The 26248-nt window shown below is 47.0% G+C and overlaps 1 protein-coding gene across 7 annotated transcripts in view; it reads right to left on the minus strand.

Moving 5' to 3' along the window:
- The window catches only part of agpat4 (1-acylglycerol-3-phosphate O-acyltransferase 4 (lysophosphatidic acid acyltransferase, delta)), a 221678-nt gene that overhangs the window by 92862 nt on the left and 102568 nt on the right, over window positions 1–26248 (minus strand). For all 7 annotated transcript variants that reach the window (XM_038803483.1, XM_038803453.1, XM_038803474.1 and 4 more), the window contains one exon: window positions 6057–6226. In XM_038803483.1, the coding sequence (XP_038659411.1) occupies window positions 6057–6226 (170 nt within the window). The remainder of the gene's footprint in view (window positions 1–6056; window positions 6227–26248) is intronic.

The following is a 26248-nucleotide window of genomic DNA, read 5'->3' on the forward strand; positions in this document are numbered from 1 at the left end:
CCTTCAACAGAACCTCCAGTGCACCCTCTGCCTTAATTTCTATGCCATTCTGAAATCTGTAGTGCACTCCAGACCTTAAGCACCCCCAGGCAAGTTCAAATTGTGGCATTCAAAAATTGGGATGAAATTTTTGTGCTAAAACTAGATGTCAACCAAGCATGTCTTGTTAGCAGAACATTCACTTAGGGCCATTTTCACCTTTTCTCCAAAATAACCTCCAAAGTCTTTGGATACGTCACCACATGTACAATACAAAAGGAGGGTATTATGATCCCAGACCAGAGACCCCAGCCGTGGCTAGAATACCGTACAGAGACCCCAATATTTTATTTTAAATTTTATATGACTGAGGAAAGGACACCTCACTCCAGGAGTGATTGCATAAAGAAATAGAGATATGATATATTAAAACAAACTTTATTACTAACACAATATTAAAATATATTTAACACAAGAGAATTATCCCTCAAACAAGACTACTCAATACAGTGAATACAATACCCTTAACTGCTATCTTCACTCCCACTCAAACAGCAAGAAATACCATTTCAGCTTTCAATGCATTTAAATACTATCAGCGCATAGGAATAGCTGTATAGAAATGTTATTTGAGAAAGAGATTTCTGTTGACATTGCTTTAAAAGAAAAGCTCTGGCTCCTGTCAGAACCATGCAGAAGCAACTTCAGCAAGGTTTGGCCACCTTTTCAACCACATTGCTCTCCTGTCTGCAGGTCTATTTTTTGTAACTGAACTGTAGAGAGCAAACTGCTTTACTTCTGTTCACAGTTCCTCTAACTCACAACTGAGCTTTTCTCTGCAAAATGCCTGATAACCTTAGCTCCAGCCAGTAACAACCTTAGCTCCACCCACTAACAACATCACCTTACCAAGCCGAAATCTACGACATCATGTTACTAAGCTGAAATCTAATTAACTCCAGATAACCCTCTTAATTCAAACATACTGCGAACTTCCGGTGGCAGCATATAGGAGGAGGTCGCACGTTGGATGCCTCCTGCTCGAGGCTCGATTGCCCCGGTCTCAGGAACAATTTTTTGTTGAATCAGTGCAGGAAGACATAAGGATGAAGGATGTCCAAAACCCAAAGGAAAGCTGCCGTGAAGAAGGAGCCGAATGAAGGTTTGCCGTTGAGTGGATTGGTCGGCTCGGCAACAGGATGGCGGAAGCTGGGTTACTTGGTGGGGCCGCACTGTTCACGGCAGAAAAGGTGAACAAGGTGATGGTTGCAAAGCACATGGAGGTGATGAGGAAGGAGATGATGGCAGCATTGAAGGTGCTGGTTGAGGAGGCGATTGCCCTGGTGAAAGCGGCGGTGTCGAGCGCATTGGCCAAGGTGCAGGAGCAGGGTGAGTAACTGAAGGGAGTGGAAGAGGCCTTGTCGCAACACAGTGATCAACTCACTTCGATGGGTGTGGAACTACAGAGGGTGGTGGAAGCCAACAAGGGTCCGTGAGCCAAAGTGGAGGACCTGGAAACCAGATCTAGGTGGCAAAATCTGAGGATTGTGGGCCTGGGTGGAGGGCTCAAGTCGACGGAGAATTTTGCCAAGATGTTGGCGGAGCTGTTGGGTGAGGGGAAGATCCCTCTCGGTATGAAGTGGATCAGGCTCATAGAGTGTGGAGGCCTAAACCAAAGGCAAATGAGCCGCCAAGAGCAGTGATTCTTTGTTTCCGTAGGTACCGGGTGAAGGAGAAGGTCCCGAGTTGGGCAAAGCAGAAGCAGGAGGTGCAGTGGGTTGAAGTTGGTATACGTATATACCAGGACTTTACTATGGAGTTGGCAAGGAGGCAGGCGGCATTCGGCCAAGTGAAGATGACACTGTATAACAGCGGTGTGCGGTTCGCCATAGTGTACCCAGCTAAGTTGAGAGTGACCTACAACTCCGAAGACTTTTATTTCGAGATGGTGGAAGTGGCGGAGGCGTTTGTGATGGCAGAAGAACTGGGGCAGAAGTGAGAAATGGGATTGGGGATTCGTCCTGGACTGAGGGTAGGAGGGGATGGAGGAGTGTATGTCGCTCTATTTTTCACTGCATGTTGTTGTATGTGCTAAATGAGTGGTAGTTGCCTATTTGGACAAGGTAAGAGTTGGGATTTTCTTTTGCAATGATGGTTCTTTGGGGTTTGTGTGTTTACACTGGGGCGGGGGGGGAGGGGGGAAAGAGAGAGAGGGGATTGGAGGGGAGTGAGGCCTGGGCAGAGGCCTCCACACTGGCTAGCCTCACCTGGCCAGTGAACGACAGTGTGGTGGGGAGAGGGTCTGCAGCCATCAGAGCCTGGTAGAACAGGTTTTGATGGGCCGAGGAAGTGTGAAAAGTTGGGGGAGGGAACCGATACTGGGCGAGGTGTTTTCGAGAGGAAGTGGATGGGAGGATTCTGGGAGGGAGGGGGGTAGGGGCTTGATGGTAACAATGGGATGGGGCGGGCCAAGCCCAGCTCCTTTCAAGCATCGCCTTCTTCACCCGCGGGGATTTTCCCGCCCAGACGAAGCTCATGATGATTTTGCCAGTACTAGGAGGAGATCAGAGTACTTTCGGTTATACCGAGGGACGAGACAGGGGTGTCCCTTGTCCCCCTTGCTCTTTGCATTGGCAATCGAACCCCTGGCCATGGAGTTGAGGGAGTCGAGGAACGGGAGGGGACTGGTGCGGGGTGGGGAGGAGCACCGAGTGTCGCTTTATGCAGATGACTTATTGCTATATGTGGCGGACCCAGTGGGGGGAATGTCGGAGGTGATGAAGATTCTCAGGGAATTTGGGGACTTCTCAGGGTACAAGCTCAACCTGGGTAAGAGCGAGCTATTCGTCGTGCACCCGGGGGATCAGGAGGAGGGGATTGGTAGGCTCCCGCTAAAAAGGGCGGAGAGGAGCTTTAGGTACCAGGGAGTCCAGGTGGCCAGGAGCAGGGGGGCCCTACACAAACTTAACCTTACAAGGCTGGTGGAGCAAACGGAGGAGGAGTTTAAAAGATGGGACATGTTGCAGCTGTCGCTGGCGGGCAGGGTGCAATCACTCAAGATGATGGTGCTCTCGAGGTTTCTGTTCCTGTTCCAGTGCCTCCCCATCCTTATCCCGAAGGCCTTTTAGGAGGGTCAACAGGAGTATTACGGGATTTGTATGGGCGCACGGGACCCCGAGGGTGAGAAGAGTGTTTTTGGAGCGGGGCAGGGATGGGGGGGGGGCTGGCGCTGCCCAACCTCTGTGGGAACTATTGGGCTGCCAACGCAGCGATGGTGCGTAAGTGGGTAATGGACGGGGAAGTGGCAGCATGGAAATGGATGGAGATGGCGTCCAGTGTGGACACAAGCCTGGAGGCGCTGGTAACGGCGCCGTTGCTGCTCCCTCCAACGAGGTATACCACAAGCCCGGTGGTGGCGGCTACCCTCAAAATTTGGGGGCAATGGAGACGGCACGGGGAGAGGTGGGGGTCTCGATGGGGTCCCCGATATAGGGGAACCACTGGTTTGTTCCAGGGAGAATCGATGGCGGGTTCCTGAGTTGGCACAGGGCAGGTGTTAGGAGGTTGAGGGACCTGTTTGTAGATGGGAAGTTTGCGAGCCTGGGCGAGTTAGAGGGAAAGTTCGGGCTCCCTCCGGGGAACATTTTTAGGTACATGCAGGTAAAGGCGTTTGCCAGGCGGCAGGGTTCCCTCTGTTGCCCCCGCGTGGGGTCCAGGACAGGGTGCTCCCGGGGGTGTGGGTTGGAGAGGGGAGGATTTCAGACATGTACCAAGTGATGCAGGAGGTAGACGAGGCCTCAGTGGAGGAGCTGAAGGGTAAATGGGAAGAGGAGCTGGGTGACGAGACTGAAGAGGGGACGTGGGTGGATGCTCCTCCTCTTCTTGTACGAGGCTTAGCCTCATACAGTTCAAGGTGCTACATAGGGCTCATATGACCGGGACGAGGATGAGTAGGTTCTTTGGGGGCGAAGACAGGTGTACTAGGTGCTCGGAGAGCCCAGCGAACCATGCCCATAAGTTCTGGGCTTGCCCAGCGCTGGGGGAATTTTGGAAGGGGGTAGCAAGCATGGCGTCGAGGGTGGTAGGATCCAGGGTCAAGCCAGGCTGGGGACTTGCAATATTTGGGGTTGCAGTGGAGCCGGGAGTGCAGGAGGCGAAAGAGGCCGGTGTTCTGGCCTTGGCGTCCCTAGTAGCCCGGCGGAGGATTCTTCTTCAGTGGAAGGATGCGAGGCCTCCAAGCGTGGAGGCCTGGATCAATGATGTGGGGGGGTTTATCAAATTGGAGAGGGTGAAATTTGCCCTGAGGGGATCAGTACAGGGGTTTTTCAGGTGGTGGCAGCCTTTCCTAGATTTGGGTTGGGTTGAAGGGACGTGCACATGTGTTCTTTGTTTATGATGGGCGTTAATCTATTTCTTATTTTTTGTATTTACCGGGGGGGGGGGGGGGGGGGGGGTTGTTCTTTCTTGTTTTTCTTCGTTGTTAATATTTTCTGTTATTGATATTTTGTGAAAATCTGAATAAAAATTATTTTTATAAAAAACAATGGTATGAATTATTCTAAGTAAAATCTACTTGTCCCATTGATCAGGGACCTAGGGTCTCAACAAAGGTTTCCAGACTCCACAAATCAGACTCTGAACCCTGAAGAGTTAGAGTTTTTGCAGCATGGAAAGAGGCCCCTCGTGTCCACACTGGCCATCAAGCATCTATTTAGAATCATAGAATTCTTACAGTGCAGAAGACGACCTTTTGGCTCTTTGAGTCTGCATCAACCCTCCAAAAGAACTGCCCACCCAACCCAGTCCATACCCCCGTAACTCCATCTAACCGTTGGACACTAACCTCCTGGCTAGTCTAAAGGATGCACCAATAATGGTTCGTCACAATTTAACAGTCGAAAAGTGTTATTCTGATTTCTTGCTGTCATTCCATTTGGCAAAGGTACAGCCACAAAAGCTTGGTACTGCTCTCTGCAGCTCAGCAAGCCCTTTTATCTGTCACTGGCCCACAGAAGATTCAATGTTCCAATCGTTATTAATGAAATATCAGGTCAACATATTTGACAAAACATTGGAGTCGCCATTTCACCCTCTATCCTTGCTCGTTCAGAGCCAATGTAGCCAGCACTGGGGAGCTGCCAGTGCTTTCCAACAAATTACTCCAAGGAACTCAAAGATTCTTAATTGCAGAGCAAAATGTATCAGACTACAGTAGCACAAATCAAGGGAAATACACAATGCAAAACTGTCCAGACCACACCCCACAGAGGACAGTACTCTTTTTCAGGAAGAAACGTGGTTAACCATTTTCGATTTTCACTTCGGGTCGCTGAAAATGTTCCGTTTTTGGTTAATCATTATGGGTGTGGTTGCAGAATGGTAATACAGATGGTTGGACTAATGATCCACGACTGGAGCTAAATTCCACCACGTCACTGAAGAATTTTAATTTTAATTAAATCTACATTAAAAGGTGTCCAAGTAACAAGCATGCAAGCCACTTTCTCAAAGGCAATTAGGATGAAGTAATAACAGCTAGCTTTACCAGAAACACATTTTTTTCCCTTTCAGAATTGGCCTCTGAACATTTTTACAACTTTTGGTTAATCACAACCCACTTCTTACCCATTTTTATCAAAACATCCTCCAGGTTTTGATAAAATTGTTGCTCAGCACCACTGGGTTTCACATTATGTAAATTAAAGTGAGTTCAATTGTATGAATAAAGTTTTTCAGAAAGTATGTTGCAATCTGGTGGGCGGGGAGGGGGGGGCTGAAGGTCTGTGAAATTTTTCTAACATCAGAGAGAGCCTCAAAAGTTGTGAACTCCTGGTATTGACTAGTGGACAAGGAATTAGCATCAGTATTAGTATTTCTTTCAATGAACATGCCCCCATCTCAAGAATAACAAATACTTGCAGCAGGCATTTTCTGTATAAATCCTGAGTGAAGACATAGTTGGTCTGAGTAAGTTTTTTTAAAAACATGCACATAACTCTGGAAGAGAGTGATTTGGAAGGCCTGATCTGGAGTCTGCATCCTGTAAATAATTTCACTAATGATAAAAACACACTTACCCCCAAAACACCAAATCTTTCACAGAAGTCCCATCCACAAAGGAAATCAATCTCATAGTTATGATTGAGAATAACTATGGCATTCTCTTTACCATATTGAATGTAACTCTTTCGGTCAGTATAAAGGGTACATTCTGTGCATGACCACCATTCCAGCAACCACACCAATTCTGCAATTAAAGAAAAACACAAAAGTTACACTATGAAGCTCTTACCCATCACAATTAAGTAGAAGAGAACTGTCCATTTTGTGCGTGATTCTTATTGAATGATGGGAGGAAGTCAGTGTGGCCAAAGATTTTATTGGCTTAATTTCTATTTTAGAGGGCCAACTGGAAAGCTGCATGGGCAGTGGGTTTGGCACTACACATTTTAAGTGTGGAGTTGGGGCTGAAACAGGAAACAGATAGAGGAGATGATGATGGCTGTAAATGACCTACAGGTTGAAAGTTACAATCCAATTTCTAATGGCCATGTGCCCAAAGCACAAAACTAACTAACTTGTTCTGATTAAAATCTCACCTACAGAGGCTACAAGATTACTGATGTGGAAAATGGAACAGTGTCACACTGAACCGTAGGATGCTGAGGTGGGTTTTGGCCAAGGTACACTTGGAAAGAACAGGAGTTAATGTCAGCACTAAGCATTCAAAATGGAAATAAATTTTTTCCCTAGCACCACCCTTTGCCTTCAGTACATAAGTTCACAAAATAAATAAAGATAAATGTAACCATTAAGAACTGTGATTATGTTTCTACCATTTTCACTGTGAATTTATAACTTTCACTTGGGTCAAGCAATACCAACAAAAAAAGATACGGTTAACAGGCCAGTATTTCACATGCAATCTGTCTTACCACAAACCACAGAATCCATTTTCAAGGCACAAAGTTTCCTTCTGGCCAAAGTTTCAGAAAAAAGAAACTAATTCAAAGCACATGCATCTTATATGATTCATCCGTCAGATAATATTTCCAGCTACTCCATTGCCATCAGGTTCTCATTTAATACCTTCATCTAGACCTTTCTTGAAAAGGATTACTAACTTGAAACTTGAAACTATTCCAAATACCTACTGTGTTTTTCTGAGGCAAGCGAAAGGAGCAGCAAAGAAGAAGCAATTTGTTCAGGAAAACACTGGTAAATACTTTTATTGCTGAAAACTTTAACCTAATTGGCTGATCATCAAGTAACCATGTACAGAGGAAGAAACAATAACTTCAAAACAAGGAGAACGTTCCAAGAGGCTTAATCAGACAACTTTTGACACTGAGACAAAGGAAGTTTAGGACAGTTGAATAAAGGTTTCATCAGAGATAGATTTTAGAGGAAGGCTGGGCGGTCTTCCCCTCTTAAAGGGAAACGTATTGAATGGGGAGGGGGGTGGGGATCAGAATGCCGTCAGGGACAATATCTAAAAGAGATAATAACAATAATCTTTATTGTCACAAGTAGGCTTACATTAACACTGCAATGAAGTTACTGTGAAAATCCCCTAGTTGCCACATTCCGGCACCTGGTTCGGGTACACAGAAGGAGAATTCAGAATTTCCAAAGTACCTAACAGCACGTCTTTTTGGACTTGTGGGAGGAAACCGGAGCACCCGAAGAAAACCCATGCAGACACCGGGAGAATGCGAATACTCCGCAAAGACAGTGACCCATGCTGGGAATCAAACCTGGGACCCTGGCACTGTGGCACTGTGAAGCAAGAGTGCTACCCACTGTGCTACTGTGGGTGATCACGGAGGTCAATTCCCAGAGTCTGGCCCCCAGGACTTGGCAGCAGGGCTAGAAGTAATAAAATGATTTCATGCAGGTGGTCAAGGACAGTGAATAGACCTTTTAAGGCCATCTCATATCCACTGCACCAGCAAATACTCAGGCTGCTCAATGAATCACAATTCATCAGCAATTCACAGCATATGGGCCTCACATCTAACATTCATATACGTCAACATCCTCACACTTTCTAATGGTGCTCATCGCACTTCCAGGTCTAGGTCATTAAAATATATCAAGATGAGCCCAGGGGGAAGGCCATTACTAACATTTCTCCAGTTCAAAAAACATTCATTAAGCACTACTCTAGTTTCCTATTACTCAGCCAATTTTGTATCCATGTTGCTACTTTTCCTTTTTATTCCACGAGCTTTGCCCACGAGACTGTATCAAATGCCATTTGGAGGTCCATGAACATCAGACCAACCACATTACTCTCATTAATCTCTTCAAAAAATTTCAGCAAGTTAGTTACACATGATTTTCCCTGAACAAATCAGTGTTGGCTTTCCTTAATTAAGCAACATTTGTACATATGACAATTAATTTTGCTCCAAATTACTGCTTCCAGATGATTTTCCACTACTGAAATTAAACTGACTGGCATGTAGGTTTTGGGCTCATCTTTACTCCCGTTTTTGAACAAGGGTCTAACATTTGCAATTCTCCAGTGCTCTGGTACCCCAATCCCACTACCCCCTCCCAAGTCTAAAGATGATTGGAAAATAATGGCCACTGCCTCTAATTTCCCCTTTATCCTTGGGTGCATCCATACCTGGTGCCTTAAGGTACAGATAACCCATCCAAAACCATGTCATTAAATTTTTTATTTCGCTGAGACAATGTGTATATGTTCTTTCTGTCTGCAAAGAACAGGGCCTTGTGTATTAATACATGTAGCTTCCATTACATGCAAATGCGCCACACCACGAGCCCAACAGACGATATTAAAACTGGTTGTCAGTGTAATTCTTAGCACACAGCCATAATAAGTGGCAGCCATTCGTTGATTCATTCCTCAAGGCAATGCTTTGACCAATTAGGGTCAAGCTGCCTGGTTTAAATTTCAAACAACACTTGGTAGCTATCTGTCAGTTACTATTTACTGATGCATTCCCCATGGCAACTCCTCTACCACTCAAACAGCAATCTTGGCAATCAGTAGCTAGTGGTGTCCCTCAGGGATCCGTGTTGGGCCCACAATTGTTCACAATTTACATAGATGATTTGGAGTTGGGGACCAAGGGCAATGTGTCCAAGTTTGCAGATGACACTAAGATGAGTGGTAAAGCGAAAAGTGCAGAGGATACTGGAAGTCTGCAGAGGGATTTGGATAGGTTAAGTGAATGGACTAGGGTCTGGCAGATGGAATACAATGTTGACAAATGTGAGGTTATCCATTTTGGTAGGAATAACAGCAAACGAGATTATTATTTAAACGATAAAATATTAAAGCATGCTGCTGTGCAGAGAGACCTGGGTGTGCTAGTGCACGAGTCACAGAAAGTTGGTTTACAGGTGATTAAGAAGGCAAATGGAATTTTGTCCTTCATTGCTAGAGGGGTGGAGTTTAAGACTAGGGAGGTTATGTTGCAATTGTATAAGGTGTTAGTGAGGCCACACCTGGAGTATTGTGTTCAGTTTTGGTCTCCTTACTCGAGAAAGGACGTACTGGCGCTGGAGGGTGTGCAGAGGAGATTCACTAGGTTAATCCCAGAGCTGAAGGGGTTGGATTACGAGGAGAGGTTGAGTAGACTGGGACTGTACTTGTTGGAATTTAGAAGGATGAGGGGGGATCTTATAGAAACATTTAAAATTATGAAGGGAATAGATAGGATAGATGCGGGCAGGTTGTTTCCACTGGCGGGTGAAAGCAGAACTAGGGGACATGGCCTCAAAATAAGGGGAAGTAGATTTAGGACTGAGTTTAGGAGGAACTTCTTCACCCAAAGAGTTATGAATCTATGGAATTCCTTGCCCAGTGTATCAGTTGAGGCTCCTTCATTAAATGTTTTTAAGGTAAAGATTGATAGTTTTTTGAAGAATAAAGGGATTAAGGGTTATGGTGTTCGGGCCGGAAAGTGGAGCTGAGTCCACAAAAGATCAGCCATGATCTCATTGCATGGCGGAGCAGGCGCGAGGGGCCAGATGGCCTACTCCTGCTCCTAGTTCTTATGTTCTTATGTTCTCATACAGTATTTGCTGATTTCCCTTCATATTGGTATTCTTGCAGTATTCTGACACATGTGACACCCAGATTTGTGAAGCAAGTTGTGACTATACCAATTAGATGCTACACCATGGTGAGTTCCACAGGGGTGAGGAAATGATTACCATTCCATGCTGAAAAGGTTGCACTCTCAAAGCTCTGTACAAAGTCCGAGGCAAAGTTCAAGTTGAACTCTTCAATGCTCCTTGACATTAAATGCAAGCTTTGCAGTGCACCAAACATGTGCACACCCATGAGCCTTCTTCGCAGCCTACGCCAGCAAAGTCCTCACCTGACTTATTTGGTGCAGAAAGCTTGCAGATACATAGTCAGTTCCTGTTTTATCCTATCCTCCCTTCCTGGGACAATCCTATTGTGGTTAGAATATAGAACATAGAACAATAAACAGTACAGCACAGAACAGGCCCTTCGGCCCTCGATGTTGTGCCGAGCCATGATCACCCTACTCAAACCCACGTATCCACCCTATACCCGTAACCCAACAACCCCACTCCCTTAACCTTACTTTTTAGGACACTACAGTCAATTTAGCATGGCCAATCCACCTAACCCGCACATCTTTGGACTGTGGGAGGAAACCGGAGCACCCGGAGGAAACCCACGCACACATGGGGAGGACGTGCAGACTCCGCACAGACAGTGACCCAGCCGGGAATCGAACCTGGGACCCTGGAGCTGTGAAGCATTTATGCTAACCACCATGCTACCGTGCTGGTTCCTGCATGTCTGTGGCCAATGTGTCATCACATACAGGTCTTTTTCTCCCCAACCTTCTTAAAATCTATTTAGTCTTAGTCTGAGCTGGTGGCAGAGAGTGGTCACGTGGCTTCACCTTCACGGTCCCTTTTCTAATCGTCCAAGAGCTGAGGTGGCTCCAGTTATTGGGTACCTGAAATTAATGAAGTGACAAGATTGAATTGTGATGAGGGAGCAGAGAAATAGGAAGTTGTGTACTAAGACCATCTGAGGCTTGCGGTTGAGAAAAGATTCTGGAAGTGGTGGACCAGAAAAAAAGAGGGAAGAGGCTAGTTATGCAGGTACCATCATTATTTATCCTTCCAGGGCAACATGGTGGTGCAGTGGTTAGTATTGCTGTCTCACGGCGCCGAGGTCCCAGGTTCGACCCCAACTCTGGGTCACTGTCTGTGTGTCATTTGTACATTCTCCCGTGTTTGCGTGGGTTTCGCCCCCACAACCCAAAGATGTGCAGGATAGCTGGATTGGCCATGCTAAATTGCCCCTTAATTGGAAAAAAATGAATTGGGTACTCTAAATGTATTTATTGTTTTAAATCATCTATCCAGCATTGATAGTGACCATGGCCTCAGCTATGCTTCTCTTTTGAGGCCTAGCATAGTCTCCTCCGTGGGGGTGAAAATGTGCAGGTGGGCTTGTTCTTCTCCAGTTCTCCTGTTGGATGCCACCTTTTCCTTTCCTGTAAGAAAAAGTGAGTGTCTTGCAGTATATTTGAGTGATGTGTCCATCATAGCTGTCAGTATGTGCCAGCTGTGAATGCTGGGCTTGCAACAGTGTGAGGTAAAGCATATTAATTGAAGGGGAGAGCCTTGATTGTTAGAAAATGTTGGTTGATGGGTTTTGGAGGCGTTTTGAATAAGGCTGGTAGTTAGTTATGCCCTTTGAAGTTTGAATACACTTACCTTGACAACTAGCATCAGAACATTTAACTTCTTATTGCACCACATCCATGTTCTTGGAACTATACTCCTGGTATTGACCTCCACTGGCTCCTGAACACATCTCAATAGTTTCTTGCTCTCCCCTCACCAAGGAATAAAAAACTTCTCTCTTCTTCTCCTTGTCTTATACCAAAGCCTCCAATGTATTTTTGGAAATCCTTGCTGCACACTATTATGTAAAACTCTTCTTCAATCTTTTACAGCACAGATGTTGTTCACAAACAACTCTCACTACCTCTTCTCTACCCTGTCCCACTCAAAATATAGTAAAACTTCATAAGTTTTATACATAAAATCAACTTTAAACTGTTCTGTACAAGTACAAACCAGATCACCTTTCAATAGAGTCACTGACGCTCTTTGCACTGCAAAAGCACCGAGTTTCAGCCAAATCCAAGAGCCTCTTTCAGAGAGTTGATGGTTCACCAACTGCATTTGATGTTTCCCTTGGTGTACATCCATAGACAGAGCCCAGCAGGAACTGCTTGGAATGAACCTCGACAAAAATCACATTTTTCCACATCTACTTTGCAAAGTCACATTTGAGAAGGTGGTGACAATGGTCTCTTCCCTACCACAGCTGCTGAGTGGGTGCGCATCCATCACCTCTTCCAGGCAAAATACACCGACCTTAATGATGTGTGGTCTGCCCTAGCCTCCCATGTTATCAGGATCATTGATCACATCTGTGTAGCCAGCAGTAATCATGTTAAACGGCGATTAATGTGCAAAGCAATGAATTGCTTGCGTCAGGCATTCTTAAACTCGGTGCCACGACCCGTAGGTCAAGGGTGGGTGTCGGGAGGGTCACGGTGCCGTCCGTCGTGGCGCTCCCGATCGCGCAACAGCCGGCTTTTAACTATGTAGGCTGCAAGCGGCCTTCAAAATGGCCACGAACAAATAAAAGAAATTCGGCCGCACTGCGCATGTGTGCCCAATCATTAGTGCGCATGCGCAAAACTATGCGCATGCGCAGCAATGATCGGGCATGCATGTGCAGTGCGGCTGCATTTTTAAAAAAAGTTCGGGGAGCCAAAGGGACCTTTGACCCAAAGAAGCCCAAAATCATTTCCTCTACTTTTGTTAGCAACAAACAAGGTAAGAGAAAATGGTGGGTCGCGCAGGTCGGGCGGCGTGGGCCGCGAGGGTCGGGCGGCCTGGGCCGCGAAGGTCGGGCGGTTGGTAAAACTGTGTCCCTGGAAAAAATGTTTGAAAAACACTGGCTTGGGTAACATTCCATACCTATTTTTGAGGCTATCCAATTTAGCTCCCACATCATTCCATTGAAAGCCAACTCTCCAGGCTCACTTTTCTGACCTATTTCCCAAGATCATAAATTAAAATAGAAATTATTTGCCAGGGCACGAAGACCTGAAGAATCAAACTGCTTCAAGGTGGTGATCTGAGGCACAATGTTCAGTACAAGGAAAATAAAATTTATCACTGAATGGTTCAATGGTAAAATACAAAAACAAGTTCTGAAATCCAAATCAAACTCTGTTTAGGTGAAATGTTTGCCAAAAATTGGTTAGAATTCATATTGACAAAAGCATTCCACGATATAATGCATATTATTTTACTTTTCTAGCCGTACATGCAGCTCATCACAGGAACACGAATGACTAAGAAACTAGTTTTGTCACAGGCTTCACATACTGATTAGCCAAGGCAAAAATTAACAGTTTTACAAATAAAAATGCATCAATTTTTATGTATTTTGTTTGAAAGGTGATCAAGCAATTCAAATTATAAAAAATAAAAATCAAGTAGGTTTCTTTTCCAAAAAAATTGAGTTATTAAAATAAACATTTCTAAAAATCAGTATTAAGAAACTTCCCCATAAGTGGCATAATGCAGTGTTTTTCAAACTTTTTTACCCCCGGGACCCACTTTTACCAACCGGCGGACCTTTGGGCCCCGTGCTGGTCGACGTCTGCGAGACATGCCGGCTGACGTTAGCGACCCACGCCGTCCGACCTTCGCGACACACAATTATTGCTTACTTTTAATGCGGCAGGTGGGCGGGCCTCCTTGGTCCTCACGATCTCTCTTGCTTTGTCATTCAATGTTGGATTTCTGCTAAGCACTTCAGCTGACGATTTAAGTTTTTGCTGCATGCTTTGAAAAAAAATCACGAGTTTATCCTCGAACTCTCCATGCTTAGTCTTCAAATACCTTTGAAGATTTGAGGGTTTTAAACTTCATTTGTCAGTACTTCCCTGCATATAACACACATGAGCTTTACATCCTGATTTCCATTGGCACAATTAAAGCCATACCTCAAGAAATGGGCGGCACAGTAGCATGGTGATTAGCACAATTGCTTCACAGCTCCAGGGTTCCAGGTTCGATTCCCGGTTTGATTCACTGTCTGTGCGGAGTCTGCACATTCTCCCCGTGTGTGTGGGTTTCCTCCGGGTGCTCCGGTTTCCTCCCACAATCCAAAGATGTGCAGGTTAGGTGGATTGGTCATGCTAAATTGCTCTTAGTGTCCAAAATTGCCCTTAGTGTTGGGTCGGGTTACTAGTTTATGGGGATAGGGTGGAGGTGCGGGCTTGGGTAGGGTGCTCTTTCAAAGAGCCGGTGCAGACTCAATGGCCGAATAGCCTCCTTCTGCACTGTAAATTCTATGACTCTAAATCATCTTTATACTATTTCAGTTCCCTATTTCAGTTTCTTCTTAATTGTTTGTTCACCAGAGACCCTGGAGCTTGGGATACAGCTCACACCAGCACTGCTTTGTCCTACTGTAGACTCTCCTGAGAATCTCTTTCCAGCAGGTTTAGTTGTGAGATCCTGATCTGTTTGTTACATTCTTGCTGGCAGCTACAAAATGGGGGAACCTCACCTCTATGATTTTGCACCCAAAGCATTGACGTGCCGGACGCGGGACCTTCTCTCTGCCGCTGCCTCTTGCAGAAAGACTCATTGTTCATATTCAAAGGCCAGTTGCGGCCGGCATTCTTTTTTAAAAACTTTGAAACTTTATTTCTAAGATATAATTTTTCCAAATTTATGACTTTTTACCGCTATTAAAATAACTTCAGTTGAACATGTGTATCCTTACATTTACACACAAACTTTGTTTTGTATATATTAACATTTCTTTAGAAATTTAACCAATTATAGGAAAAAGTACAATCTTGTTTTTACTTCACAAGCTCCGACTTTAGGAGAGATGAAGTGACTTGTCAAACCCACACAACATCACACTATTTCTTATTGGTTCCACTGCATTGCACTAGGCCAAACATCCAAGTCACCTCCTGCTCCATTCTCACCAAAAACTCCTAGTTTCCAGAGAGTGTCGTCACAAAGTAATGACTGTAGGTTTCTTCCAGTGTTCACATATGTCGGCCCTATTAACTGGCATTGGTTAATCAGTATTCCGAGAAACCTGGCCTGGCTTCCTCTCACTGTATCCACTCCACTGTATCCACCCTAAGTCACACACCACTTCCCGACCAACAGTTGCCATTGTGGGAGTGCAAACAGACGTTTTTCTGGCCATTGAACGGATTGGCCAAGTAGCCGCAGGTTGCATCCTGCCGATCAGTGGCGGGGGATTTACCGAGCAGCGCACAAAGGACGAGCACGAGAGCGGAATCCAAGCTGGGGCCATCAATGTTAGCATCGCGTCCACCTGGATACCAGTCAGCCTCTGTCTGCCCCACCCACCGCTCTGCGTGCCGAGACCAGCACACAGCCCAGCCTCGTGCCACCCGCCCCCTCAACCAATCGGACTGCCCGCGGCCGACTTTCTTAAAAGCCAGTCCCGGCAGTTTGGATATTCTTCCCGCGATTGTGAATGCCACAACCGATCGCTCCACGACCCTCGCGACACCGACCCGCGACCCACCTGCGGCTCGCGACCCTGAGTTTGAAAACCACTGCATAATGTATAACATGCCCAGTCAGAAGGCCATTCTAAAGTTGTAACAGCAAAGTCAAACTTTGAGAATACAAGTAATTTGCATATTCAGTATTCTATTGTAGGAGTAGGAGGAGTAGCCTTAGATTTGATCTGCTTCATAGATTTGCTTCATCTCCATTGACCCACTTTTGTTCCATATTCCTGAAGATTTTGAATGACCAGCATCCACAGACTTTAGGGAAAAAGTATTCTATGTTTCCACTACACTTTGCAACAAGGTTACCTCCAATTCCTCGAGCTTTCATTCCCTGCCACTGGGCCAAGACCTTTCTCCGCTAGGGCTACGTGGTGGGTGGTACAACAGCCACCCTACATTAAAGGAATCCACATTCAAGCATCTTCTGCCTCAACACCATCCCACCCACCCAAATTAATTTCAGGACCTGGAACATCAGCACCCTTATGGATATGGTGGCACTGCAGCCTCACAGCGCCAGGGACTCCAGGTTCGATTCTGACCTTGGGTGACTGTGTGGAGTTTGTACCTTCTCCCAGTGTCGGCGTGGGTTTCCTCCGGGTGCTCTGGTTTCTTCCCACAGTCCAAAGATGTGCAGGTTAGATTGATTGGCCATGCTAAATTGGCCCCATGTCCAAAGAGAAGCAGGTTAGGTGGGGTTATGGGGTTATGGTGCTCTTTCGGAGGATCGATGCAAACTCCATGGGCTGAATGGCCGCCATCTGTACTGTAGGGATTCGATTGATGATTAAGGATAACACCAACAGCAACAGACCTGAACCTCGTACTGCCATCATAGCCAGGGAGCTCCGCTGTCACAACATTGACATCGCTGCCCTGAGCGAGGCACAACTGGTAGGAGAAGGCCAGCTTCAAGAACACAGTGGCGGATACATCATCTTCTGGAAAGGGGCCAACTACTAGTCTGACCACAGAGTAATCTGCTCTACCATATCCAACACCCTGGCCCCCAACCAGCACAGACAGAAAAACCTCTTGTCGCAAGAGACTCAATGTTGGACTCAAAAGATCTTGAGAAGGAGTAACTCAGTCGGTACCTCGTACCCAACCATCAACGGGTCTGATCCGCAGAATGCCCACCGCACTTCATCCGCCTTAAAAGCCACCATCGTCAGCATCTGTGAGGAGATGCTTGGGCTCTTGACCAGAAAACACCAGGACTGGTTTGATGAGAACAATCAGAAGATCCAGGACCTCATTGCCCGCAAAGCGCTCCTGAACTGGCAGCTCCACCAAAACAGGCAACTGAAGGCTGATGTACAACAAAGACCCCCAACCTAAAGATCAGAGCGCAGGAGACTCAGCAACCAACGACAACAACAATGTGCATGGCTTCTTCAGAGTAATTTAAACCATCTAAGGTAGAGGACTTCTTGCGGCGGCCATGGAGTGAGTGGTCGCACATTTGGTGGCTCCCGCTCGCGGCGTTTTTTGGACCTTTTCCCCGGTTAATAGGTGGATGTGAGGAGGCAAAAAGGTATGGGAGAGTGAGTGAAAGAGACTGACCACTGGTGCATGGAGCGGAGGGCCAGAAGCGGTCAAAAAAGATGCAATCAGTCAGTTGGAGTTGGTGCGGCACCTGCAACGCACGTGGAGATGGCGGAGGGGCAGGGATGGAGGAGGTGGTGGGGGGAACATGTGGAGCAGTTCGCCTCGATGACAGCAGAGATGGGGCTGATGCGGGATCTGCAGAGGCGGCTCCAGGAGAAGGCTGAAGACCAGGAGAACCGGTCATGCAGGCAGAACATAAGGATCGTGGGCCTACCGGAGGGGAGTGAAGGCACATATGTGGGAGGATGTTGGAGAAGCTGCGAGGAGAGGGTGAATTTGCATGGCCTTTGGAGGTGGATTGAGCACATAGGACGCTAATGAGGAAGCCCCAGGGGAGCGAGCCATCGAAGGTGATGGTGGTTCGGTTGCACGGTTTTCTGGACAAGGAGCAAATTATGAGGTGGGCCAGGCAGACAAGGTGCTGCACCTGGGAAGGCAGTGAAATCCTAGTGTACCAGGACCTGGGTGCAGAGCAAGCCAGGAGGATAGCGAGCTTTAACAAGGTCAAGGCAGCCGTCTACAAGAAGGGAATGACGTTTGGGCTACTGTCCCCGGCACGTCTGTGAGTGACCTTCGAGCACCGGAGCTGTACTTTGGGTCATCGGAGGAGGCGGTAGAATTTGTCAGACACAATGGACTGGCAGGATAAGGTTGACTTTGAACTTTGGTGGAGATGCTTTGATGCTGTTGTTAATTTGCATATGGGGCCATTTCTTATTTGGCTGCAGGTTTGTTTTTTGTTCTTGGTTGAAAGGTGGTAGGGTTGGTCTCTTCATTTGGGCTTGGGGAGGGTTTGTTTTTGTTTGTTTGAATGGGGGGGCAGGATGCTAAGTGCCATGGGAGGGGGCTGTCAGGCTAGCTGGGCGGGCTAGTTCAAAGAAGCGCAGTGGAGGGGTGAGTGGAAGGTTAGTGGGGGGAGATGGGGGATGGGGTTGTTGCTGGGTGAGGCACTGTTGACATAATGGCACTGACTCACCTGATGAAGGAGCAGTGCTTCGAAAGCTAGTGTTTCAAATAAACATGTTGGACTTTAACCTGGTGTTGTAAGACTTCTTACTGTACTGCTGACATAGGTAGGGCTTTTAAAGTATAAAGGGAGGAGGATCGTGACAGTGGGCCCCCCCCCCCCCCCCCCCCCCCAAGGGCAGACCTGGCGAGGTGCGGGATGCGGGCCGGAGGCTGGCCCAATAGGGACTATGGTTGATGGCAGCGGGACTAGTTTGTGACCCCCCCCCGACCCCCCGACCAGGCTGATCACATGAAACATGCAAAGATTGAATGGGCCAGTCAAGAGGGCCCGTGTGCTTCCATATTTAAAACATTTGAAGGCGGAAGAGGCCATGATACAAGAGTCTCACCTGAAGGTGAGGGACCAGATTAGGCCGAGTAAGGGTTGGATTGGGCAAGTATTTCATTCAGGATTGGACTCTAAATGGAAGGGGCTGACTATTTTGGTCAATAAGCGGGTGGCATTGGAGGTGGGAAATATAGTGACTGACTCTGGGGGAAGGTACGTTATGATAAGCCGGAAGCTGGAGAGGATGCCGATTGTGTTAGTAAACATCTATACCCCGAATTGGGACGATGTTGAATTTATGAGGCAAGTGCTGGGGAGGATCCCTGACCTGGACTCTCATCAGTTGATTATGGAGGACTGGGGGTGGGGAACGGGACTTTAATGCAGTCCTGGATCCAAGACTGGACCAGTCGAGCTAGAGGTCGGGGAGGGTGTCGGCAACAGCTGGATTGGATTTTGTTTATTGTACCGAGGTACAGTGAAAAGTATTTGGCTGCGAGCAGCTCACCAGATCATTAAGTACATGAAAAGAAAAAAGGAAAAGACATAACAGGATAACACAAGGTACACAATGTAGCTACATAACACTGCTTTTGGATGAAGCATGCAGGGTGTAGTGTTAATGAGGTCAGTCCATTTAGGAGTCTGGTAACAGTGGGGAAGAAGCGGTTTCTGAGTCTGAACGTGCGGGTTCTCAGACTTTTGTATCTCCTGCCCAATAGAAGTTGGAAGAGTGAGTAAGGCGGGTGGGAGGGATCTTTGATTATGCTGCCCGCTTTCCCCAGGCAGCGGGAGGTGTAGATGGAGTTAATGGATGGGAGGCAGGTTTGTGTGGTGGAGAGGGCTGCGTTCACGACTTTCTGAAGTTTCTTGCGGTCTTGGGCCGAGCAGTTGTCATACCAAGCTGTGATGCAGCCAGATAAGATACTTTCTAAGGAGCTTCAGGGGTTCATGGAGCACATAGGTGGCGTGGATCCGTGGAGATTTGGGAGGCAGAGGGCAAAATAATTTTTGTTTTACTCCCATGTGCACAAGGTGTACTCCTGAATAGATTACTTTTGTGTTGGATAAGACGTTGTTGGCAGTGGTAATGGATGTCGAGTATTCGGCGATAGTAGTGTCAGACCATGCCCCACACTGGGTGAATTTATATATGAACAAGGGGGGGGGGCAGCGGTCGTAATGGAGGCTGGATGTGGGTCTGTTGGCGGAGGAAGAGGTGAGCGAGCGGGTGAGGAAGGCCATCCGGGAAAATGTATTACATGGGGAGGTTTCGGCAGGTACGGTCTGGGAGGCACTGAAGGCAGTGGTCAGAGGGGAGTTTATTTTGATTTGGGCACATACGGAAAAGGCAGAGCGGGTGGAGATAGAAAGGCTAGTGGAAGAAATCCTGCAGGTGGACAGGAGATATGCAGAGCCCCGGAGGAAGGGCTGATAAAGGAACGGCAGAGGTTGCAACTGGAGTTCAGGCTGTATCTACGAGTAAGGCGGTTGGGCACTTGAGCAGTGAGAGAGAGACGGTATAAGAGTATGGGGAAAAAGCGAGCAAGATGTTAGTGCACCAGTTGAGGAAGCAAGAGGCAGTGAGAGATTTGGAAAGTGAAGAACATGGGTGGGAATACGGTCCTGGACCCGGCGGAGGTGAATGGGGTGTTTAGGGACTTTTATAGTAAATTGTATGAGTTGGAATCCCCAGCTGGGGAAGAAGAGATGAGGGGGTTTCTGGGAGGCTTGGAGTTCCTAAAGATTGATGAGGAGCTGGCCAAGGGCCTGGGTCCCCAATTGGGCTGATAGGAGTAGTAGAAGGGCTGGAGGCGATGTAATCAGGTAAGGCCCGGGGACTGGACGGGTGCGTGGTGGAATTTTACAAGACGTTCTCAGGGATGTTGGGACCACTGTTGGTAAGGGCCTTCAATGAGGCGAAGGAGTTGTGGGTACTCCCCTCGTTGTTGTAACAGGTGTTGATCTCCCTCATTTTAAAGCGAGATATGGACCCAGAAAGCTGTGGATCATACACACTGATCTGCCAGTTAAATGTAGATGCTGAACTACTGACGCAGATCCTGGCCTTAAGGATCTAAGATTGCATCCCAGAGGTAATAAGGGAGGACCAGACGGGGTTCGTTAAGGGGTGACATTTGGCGACCAACATTACGAGATTACTTAATGTGATCATGATGCCTACAGAGGGGCGCATGGTTGAGGTGCCGGTGGCCATGGATGCGGAGAAGGCCTTTGATCGGGTGGAGTGGGAATTCTTATGGGAGGTCCTGGGCGGTTTGGGTCAGGTTGCTATATCAGGCACTGGTGGAGAGTGTGCGGACGAATCGGGTGAGATCAGCACGAGTTGAATTTGGGTTGGTTGGTAAATCAGATGAGGGGGGACTTTCGGAGGTGGGATGCGCTCCCATTGTAATTGACGGGGCGGGTACAGACAGTTAAAATGACGGTCCAAAGCCTTCCAATTTTTATCCCCAAGGCGTTTTTTAAAAAGTGAATGCAGTGATCTAGGGATTTGTTTGGGCGGGTAATACTTGCGGGTGAAGAAGGTGCTGCTGGAGCTGGGGCGTGGCTCTTCCAGATTTTTAAAATTACTACAGGACGCCAAATATTGTGATGGTTAGGAAGTGGGTAGTGGGGTGGGTTCGATTTGGGAACAGGTGGAGGCGGCCTCATGTAGGAGCACGTGTTTAAGAGTACTGTTAATGGCACATCTGCCGTTCTTGCCGGCCAGGTACTCCGCAAGCCCAGTAGTAGTGGCAGTCCTGAAGGTGTGGGGCAGCGGGGGCAGCATATAGGGATGGAGGGGGCATCGGGGGGGGGGGGGGGGGGGGGGGGGGGGGTGGAGAGTTTCAGAGATTTGTTTATTGATGAGGGTTTTCCAAGCTTGGAGGAGAAGTTTCAGTTGCCAGGTGGGAATGAGTTCCGGTATTTACAAGCGAGGGATTGTGTGCGGAGGAAGATTTCGAGCTTCCTGCACCTGCCGAACCAGGGACTGCAGGATAAGGTGGTGTCGAGAACAGGAGTAGGAGGGAGCCCCGATAGGGTAGGTGAAGAGAAAGTGGGAAGAAGAGCTGAGTGGGGAGCTAGAGGCTGGAGTATGGGAGGAGGTCCCGAGGAGAGTTAATGCATCCTCGTCATGCATCACGCTCAGCCTGATACAGTTTAAGGTGGTCCACAGGGCACACATAACTGTAGCCCAGATGAGCAGGTTCTTTGAGGGGGTGGAGGATAGCTTTGGGCGCGTTCTGCGAACCATGTCCATGTTTGTTTTCGGCATGTCCGAGGCGCATGTCCGAGATGGAGGGATTTCTGGCAGGGATTTTCTGACGTCATGCGAGAGGTTTTAAAAGTGAGGGTGATGCCGAGTCCGGAGGTGGCGATCTTCGGTGTGTCGGAAGACCGGGGAGCCCAACGTCCTGGTCTTTGCCTTCCTGGTGGCCAGAGATGGATCCTACTAGGATGGAGAGACTTGGAGGCCCTGAAGTCAGGGGTATGGGTTAGCGACATGGCGGGATTTCTCAGACTCAAAAAAATTAAATTTGCCTTGAGGGGTTCGTGGAGCGGCTTGCTTGAAGGCGGCAGCCATTCATCGACTTCTTCGAGAAAAATTAAGCTGTCAGCATGGGGGCGGGGGGAGGGTTCAATAAAATAATTTCTGAAAAAACCCTGCTAAGGTCAGAGTACACAGCAACCCATCCAACTGAGAGCCGAAAACAGAGAACCACTTAAAAACAGAGATGCGGTCAACGCCCACTGGATAGTGCACTTAGAGGACTTCCTCAACCTTTTTTTTTGAAATTTAGAGTGCCCAATTATTTTTTTCCAATTAAGGGGCAATTTAGCGTGGTCAATCCACCTACCCTGCACATCTTTGGGTTGTGGGGGTGAAACCCATGCAGACACGGGGAAAACGTGCAAACTCCACACGGACAGTGACCCAGGGCCGGATTTTGAACCCGGGTCCTCAGCGCCTTGGCAGAAATGCTAACCACTGTGCCACCGTGCTGCCCATGGACTTCCCCAACCTTAACAGCCTTCACGCAAGTGCCCTCAACACCATCCCGCAACCCACCACCATCTCAGTGCAACCCCAGTTCGCCATGTGGTTGAAAAAGTTACCCGACAGCTGAAAAACAACAAGGCCTCTGATGCAGATGGAAACCCTGCAGAAGTATTAAAATGCGGTGGAGAGGCATTCTTGCCAAGAATCCACAACCTCATCACACTTACCTGGAAGGAAGGGAGCATGCCGGGTGAACTCTGATGCCTTAAATGTGACCAACTTCAAGAAAGGAGACTGTTCTAACTGTGAAAATTAGAGAGGAATTCCCCACTCTCCACCACGGGAAAGATCATCGCGAGGATACTCCTTAACCGCCTCCCCCGAGTCTCAGTGAGGCTTCTGCCCATCAGGAGTCACTATGGAAATGATCTTCAGCACACAAGGCCAGGAAAAGTGCAGGGAACAGCATCAACCTCTGAAAATGGCCTTCTTCAATTACACAAAAGGCCTTCGACTATTGTCAATCATGAGGGAATGCGGAACATCCTCCGCAAATATCGGCTGCCCACAGGAATTCATCACCATTCTCCATCTGCTCCACAATGACATGCAAGCCATAATCCTCATTAACGGAACCACCACAGGCACAATACATGTGCAAACTGGGGTCAAACGTGGCTGTAACATCGCACCAACACTCTTCTGCATCTTCCTCACAGCATCACTCTACCCCATTACCCAGAATGTCCCCGCTGGAGTGCAGCTAGCCTACTGGACAAGCAGGAAACTGATCAACCTCCGGTGCCTCCAGGCCAGAACCAAGACACCCCAACATCTGTCATTGAGCTGCAGTACGCAGGTATCGTTAGTGTGCCCACACACAAGAGGCCAAACTACAAAACCATCATTGATGCATTCACCGAGGCATACGAGAGACTGGCCTCAAACTAAACATCTGGAAAACAACAGTTCTCCACCAGTCCGCTCCTGCCGTACAAAATTGCCCCCCCCCCCCCTCAGTCATCAAGATCCATGGTGAGCCCCTGGATAATTTCCCATATCTCAGAAGTCTCCTCTCGATGCATGCAGACATTGATGATGAAATCCAGCATCAACACCAATGCACCAGTGCAGTCTTTGGACACCCGAGGAAGACGAAAACCTCAAATCCAGCACCAAGCTCTAGGTCTACAGAGCAGTTGTGGTCCCCTCCCTTCTGTATGCATCAAAAACATGGACAATGTACAGCAGACACTTCAAATCCCTGCCTCCGCAAAATCCTGCAAATCCATTGGCAGGATAGGCGTACCAACGTGAAGGTCCTCTCCTAGGCCAATATCCCCAGTATCATGGCACTGGTCATGTTCAACCAGCTGCGATGGGCAGGCCACTTTGCCCGCATGCCCAACACAGGAGCTCTATTCAGAGCTCCGCAACGGTAAGCGATCACTAGAAGGAAAGAGGAAATGCTACAAGGATACTCGGAAAGCCTCCCTACATAAATGCAACAGCCCCATCGACATGTGGGTATCACTTGCCTTAGAATGCACAAACTGGAGAAGAAGCATTCGCAAAAGGCACCAATCACCTCGAGCGTAACAGGGAGGTCCACAACGGAGGCCAAGAGTAAACAACAAAAGAGAATGCAGAATCCAGAGCATTCTACACACCCACCTCATCAAACACCACCTGCCAAACTTGTGGCAGAGTCTGCAAATCCAGGACTGGATTATTCAGCCACCGCAGAACCTACCTCAATGCAAGTCACCCTCGATCCCGAGGGGCTGCCCCAATTCCCTGAGCTTTAATTTTTGCCAGTGTGGAACCTTATGAAATGTCCTCTGAATTGTAAAAAAATGAAAATGAAAATCGCTTATTGTCACAAGTAGGCTTCAAATTAAGTTACCGTGAAAAGCCCCTAGTTGCCACATTCCACCGCCTGTTCGGGGAGGCTGGTACGGGAATTAAACCGTGTTGCTGGCCTGCATTGGTCTGCTTTAAAAACCAGCTATTTAGCCCAGTGTGCTAAACCAGCCAATGTATGGCCAGTAGCAATATCTATCGATGCTCCCCTGTCCATCATTTTAGTGACCTCCTCACAAGATTCAGTTATTTGTCAAACATAATTTTTGATCAGCTGCTACTTGTCCAAGTGCTCAGTTAACTTTATTATTGCTCCAGTAACTGCCCCATAACAGATTTTAAACTTACAGTTCTGTCGTTAGCTGGTTTCTGCCACCTTCCTTAAATAATGGAGTGACATTTATAATTTTCTAATCCATAAGCACAATGCCAATTCTAGAGAACGTTTGAAATTTTTTGGCTAATGCACTGGCAATTTCCTCTAAACTATTGTGCCTATCTTGATCCTGCTACCTTCGCCAGTAACATGTTTCTCCATCACCTTCTTTCAAGCAAACATTAAAGTCAAGGTCTGTCCTTGACCTATTTTTGGCCCCTGTTGTCCAGCTCATTATTGTCTTCTCCCTCGGTTGTAAAATGGACACAAAACATTTAGTTACAAACCTACCATTTCATTCCATTATAGTCTCGGTCTTTAATGGACTAATATTCAACTTATGGTTAGTTAGCCTTGATACCACTTGCACTTTGTATTGTACAATAAAAAGGGCGATGCTTATTGGATGACTAACCAGTTTTAATTGATTCACATGCAAACATCCCAAGCCAACACAGTGATTTGATTAAAAATTGAGCAGATCTTAAAATATCTCCGGACCAGAGTTTCAGGTCCATGTTGTCACAAGCAGTAATGCATGCTTTATGGCTGACTTCATGCTTGGAATAGGACACGGTAGCGAACACTGATTAAAATGGAACTTCCAAACAGGATATATATTGTGTTTGCTACAATATTAATTTGTGCATTTATTGAAATATGATGTCAATCTTCTTTCCTGCCAGAACGTGTGTTTAAAAAAATATTTTCTAATCATGTGGCATGTTTCAGCATCACTGGGGTTTCTTCAGTAGTGCCAAGATCAGTTTCAAATAAGTACATTATGAAAATTACCTCGACTGTCATCACATCTTCTATTTATATAGCACTTTTAACATTAGAAAATGTCCCATAGTGCTTCACAAGAGCATTAAAGGCAGAGCTGGACGCCAAGCCACATAAGGTAATAGCAGGGTTGCCAACTCTCCTAGAATGGCCATGGAGTCGCCTGGAATCGTCATTAATCTTCTGGTGGCCAATGAAAGCCTGCTGGGGGATTTTAAACTGACAAAATTATTAGCAAGGGAGTAAGCAAACCATATTTGCTGTCATGTTCTCTATTCTGCTTTACCTGGATGGCTCAGATGCAGAGTGTTGAATAAAGAACACAATGCATTGTTGACAAACAAACTATACATTTATTTACACTACTAACTAAGATTTGTTCACATTCCTAAAGTAGACGGTTATTGTATAAAACTATGCAATCTCGAGCTTATAGAACTCTCAAGTATACAACTGCTCTCTCTCACACCTCACTATCTAATCCTTTTACTATCTAAACTTCTTCATCTTCTAAACCCAGACTCCAAGTCACATGATATATATGACTGCTTTGTGGTTCCCTCTGTGTATGAATCATTATCATTAATTTGTTAACCCTTTAAATCCCAGTCAATACACATATGACATCCCCCTTTTTTTCAGACGTTTGGAGATTCTACAAATATATGTCAACATAATTATCTGTTCATTTC

The sequence above is a fragment of the Scyliorhinus canicula genome, chromosome 1, assembly GCF_902713615.1.
Source record: "Scyliorhinus canicula chromosome 1, sScyCan1.1, whole genome shotgun sequence".
Taxonomy (NCBI): Eukaryota; Metazoa; Chordata; class Chondrichthyes; order Carcharhiniformes; family Scyliorhinidae; genus Scyliorhinus; species Scyliorhinus canicula.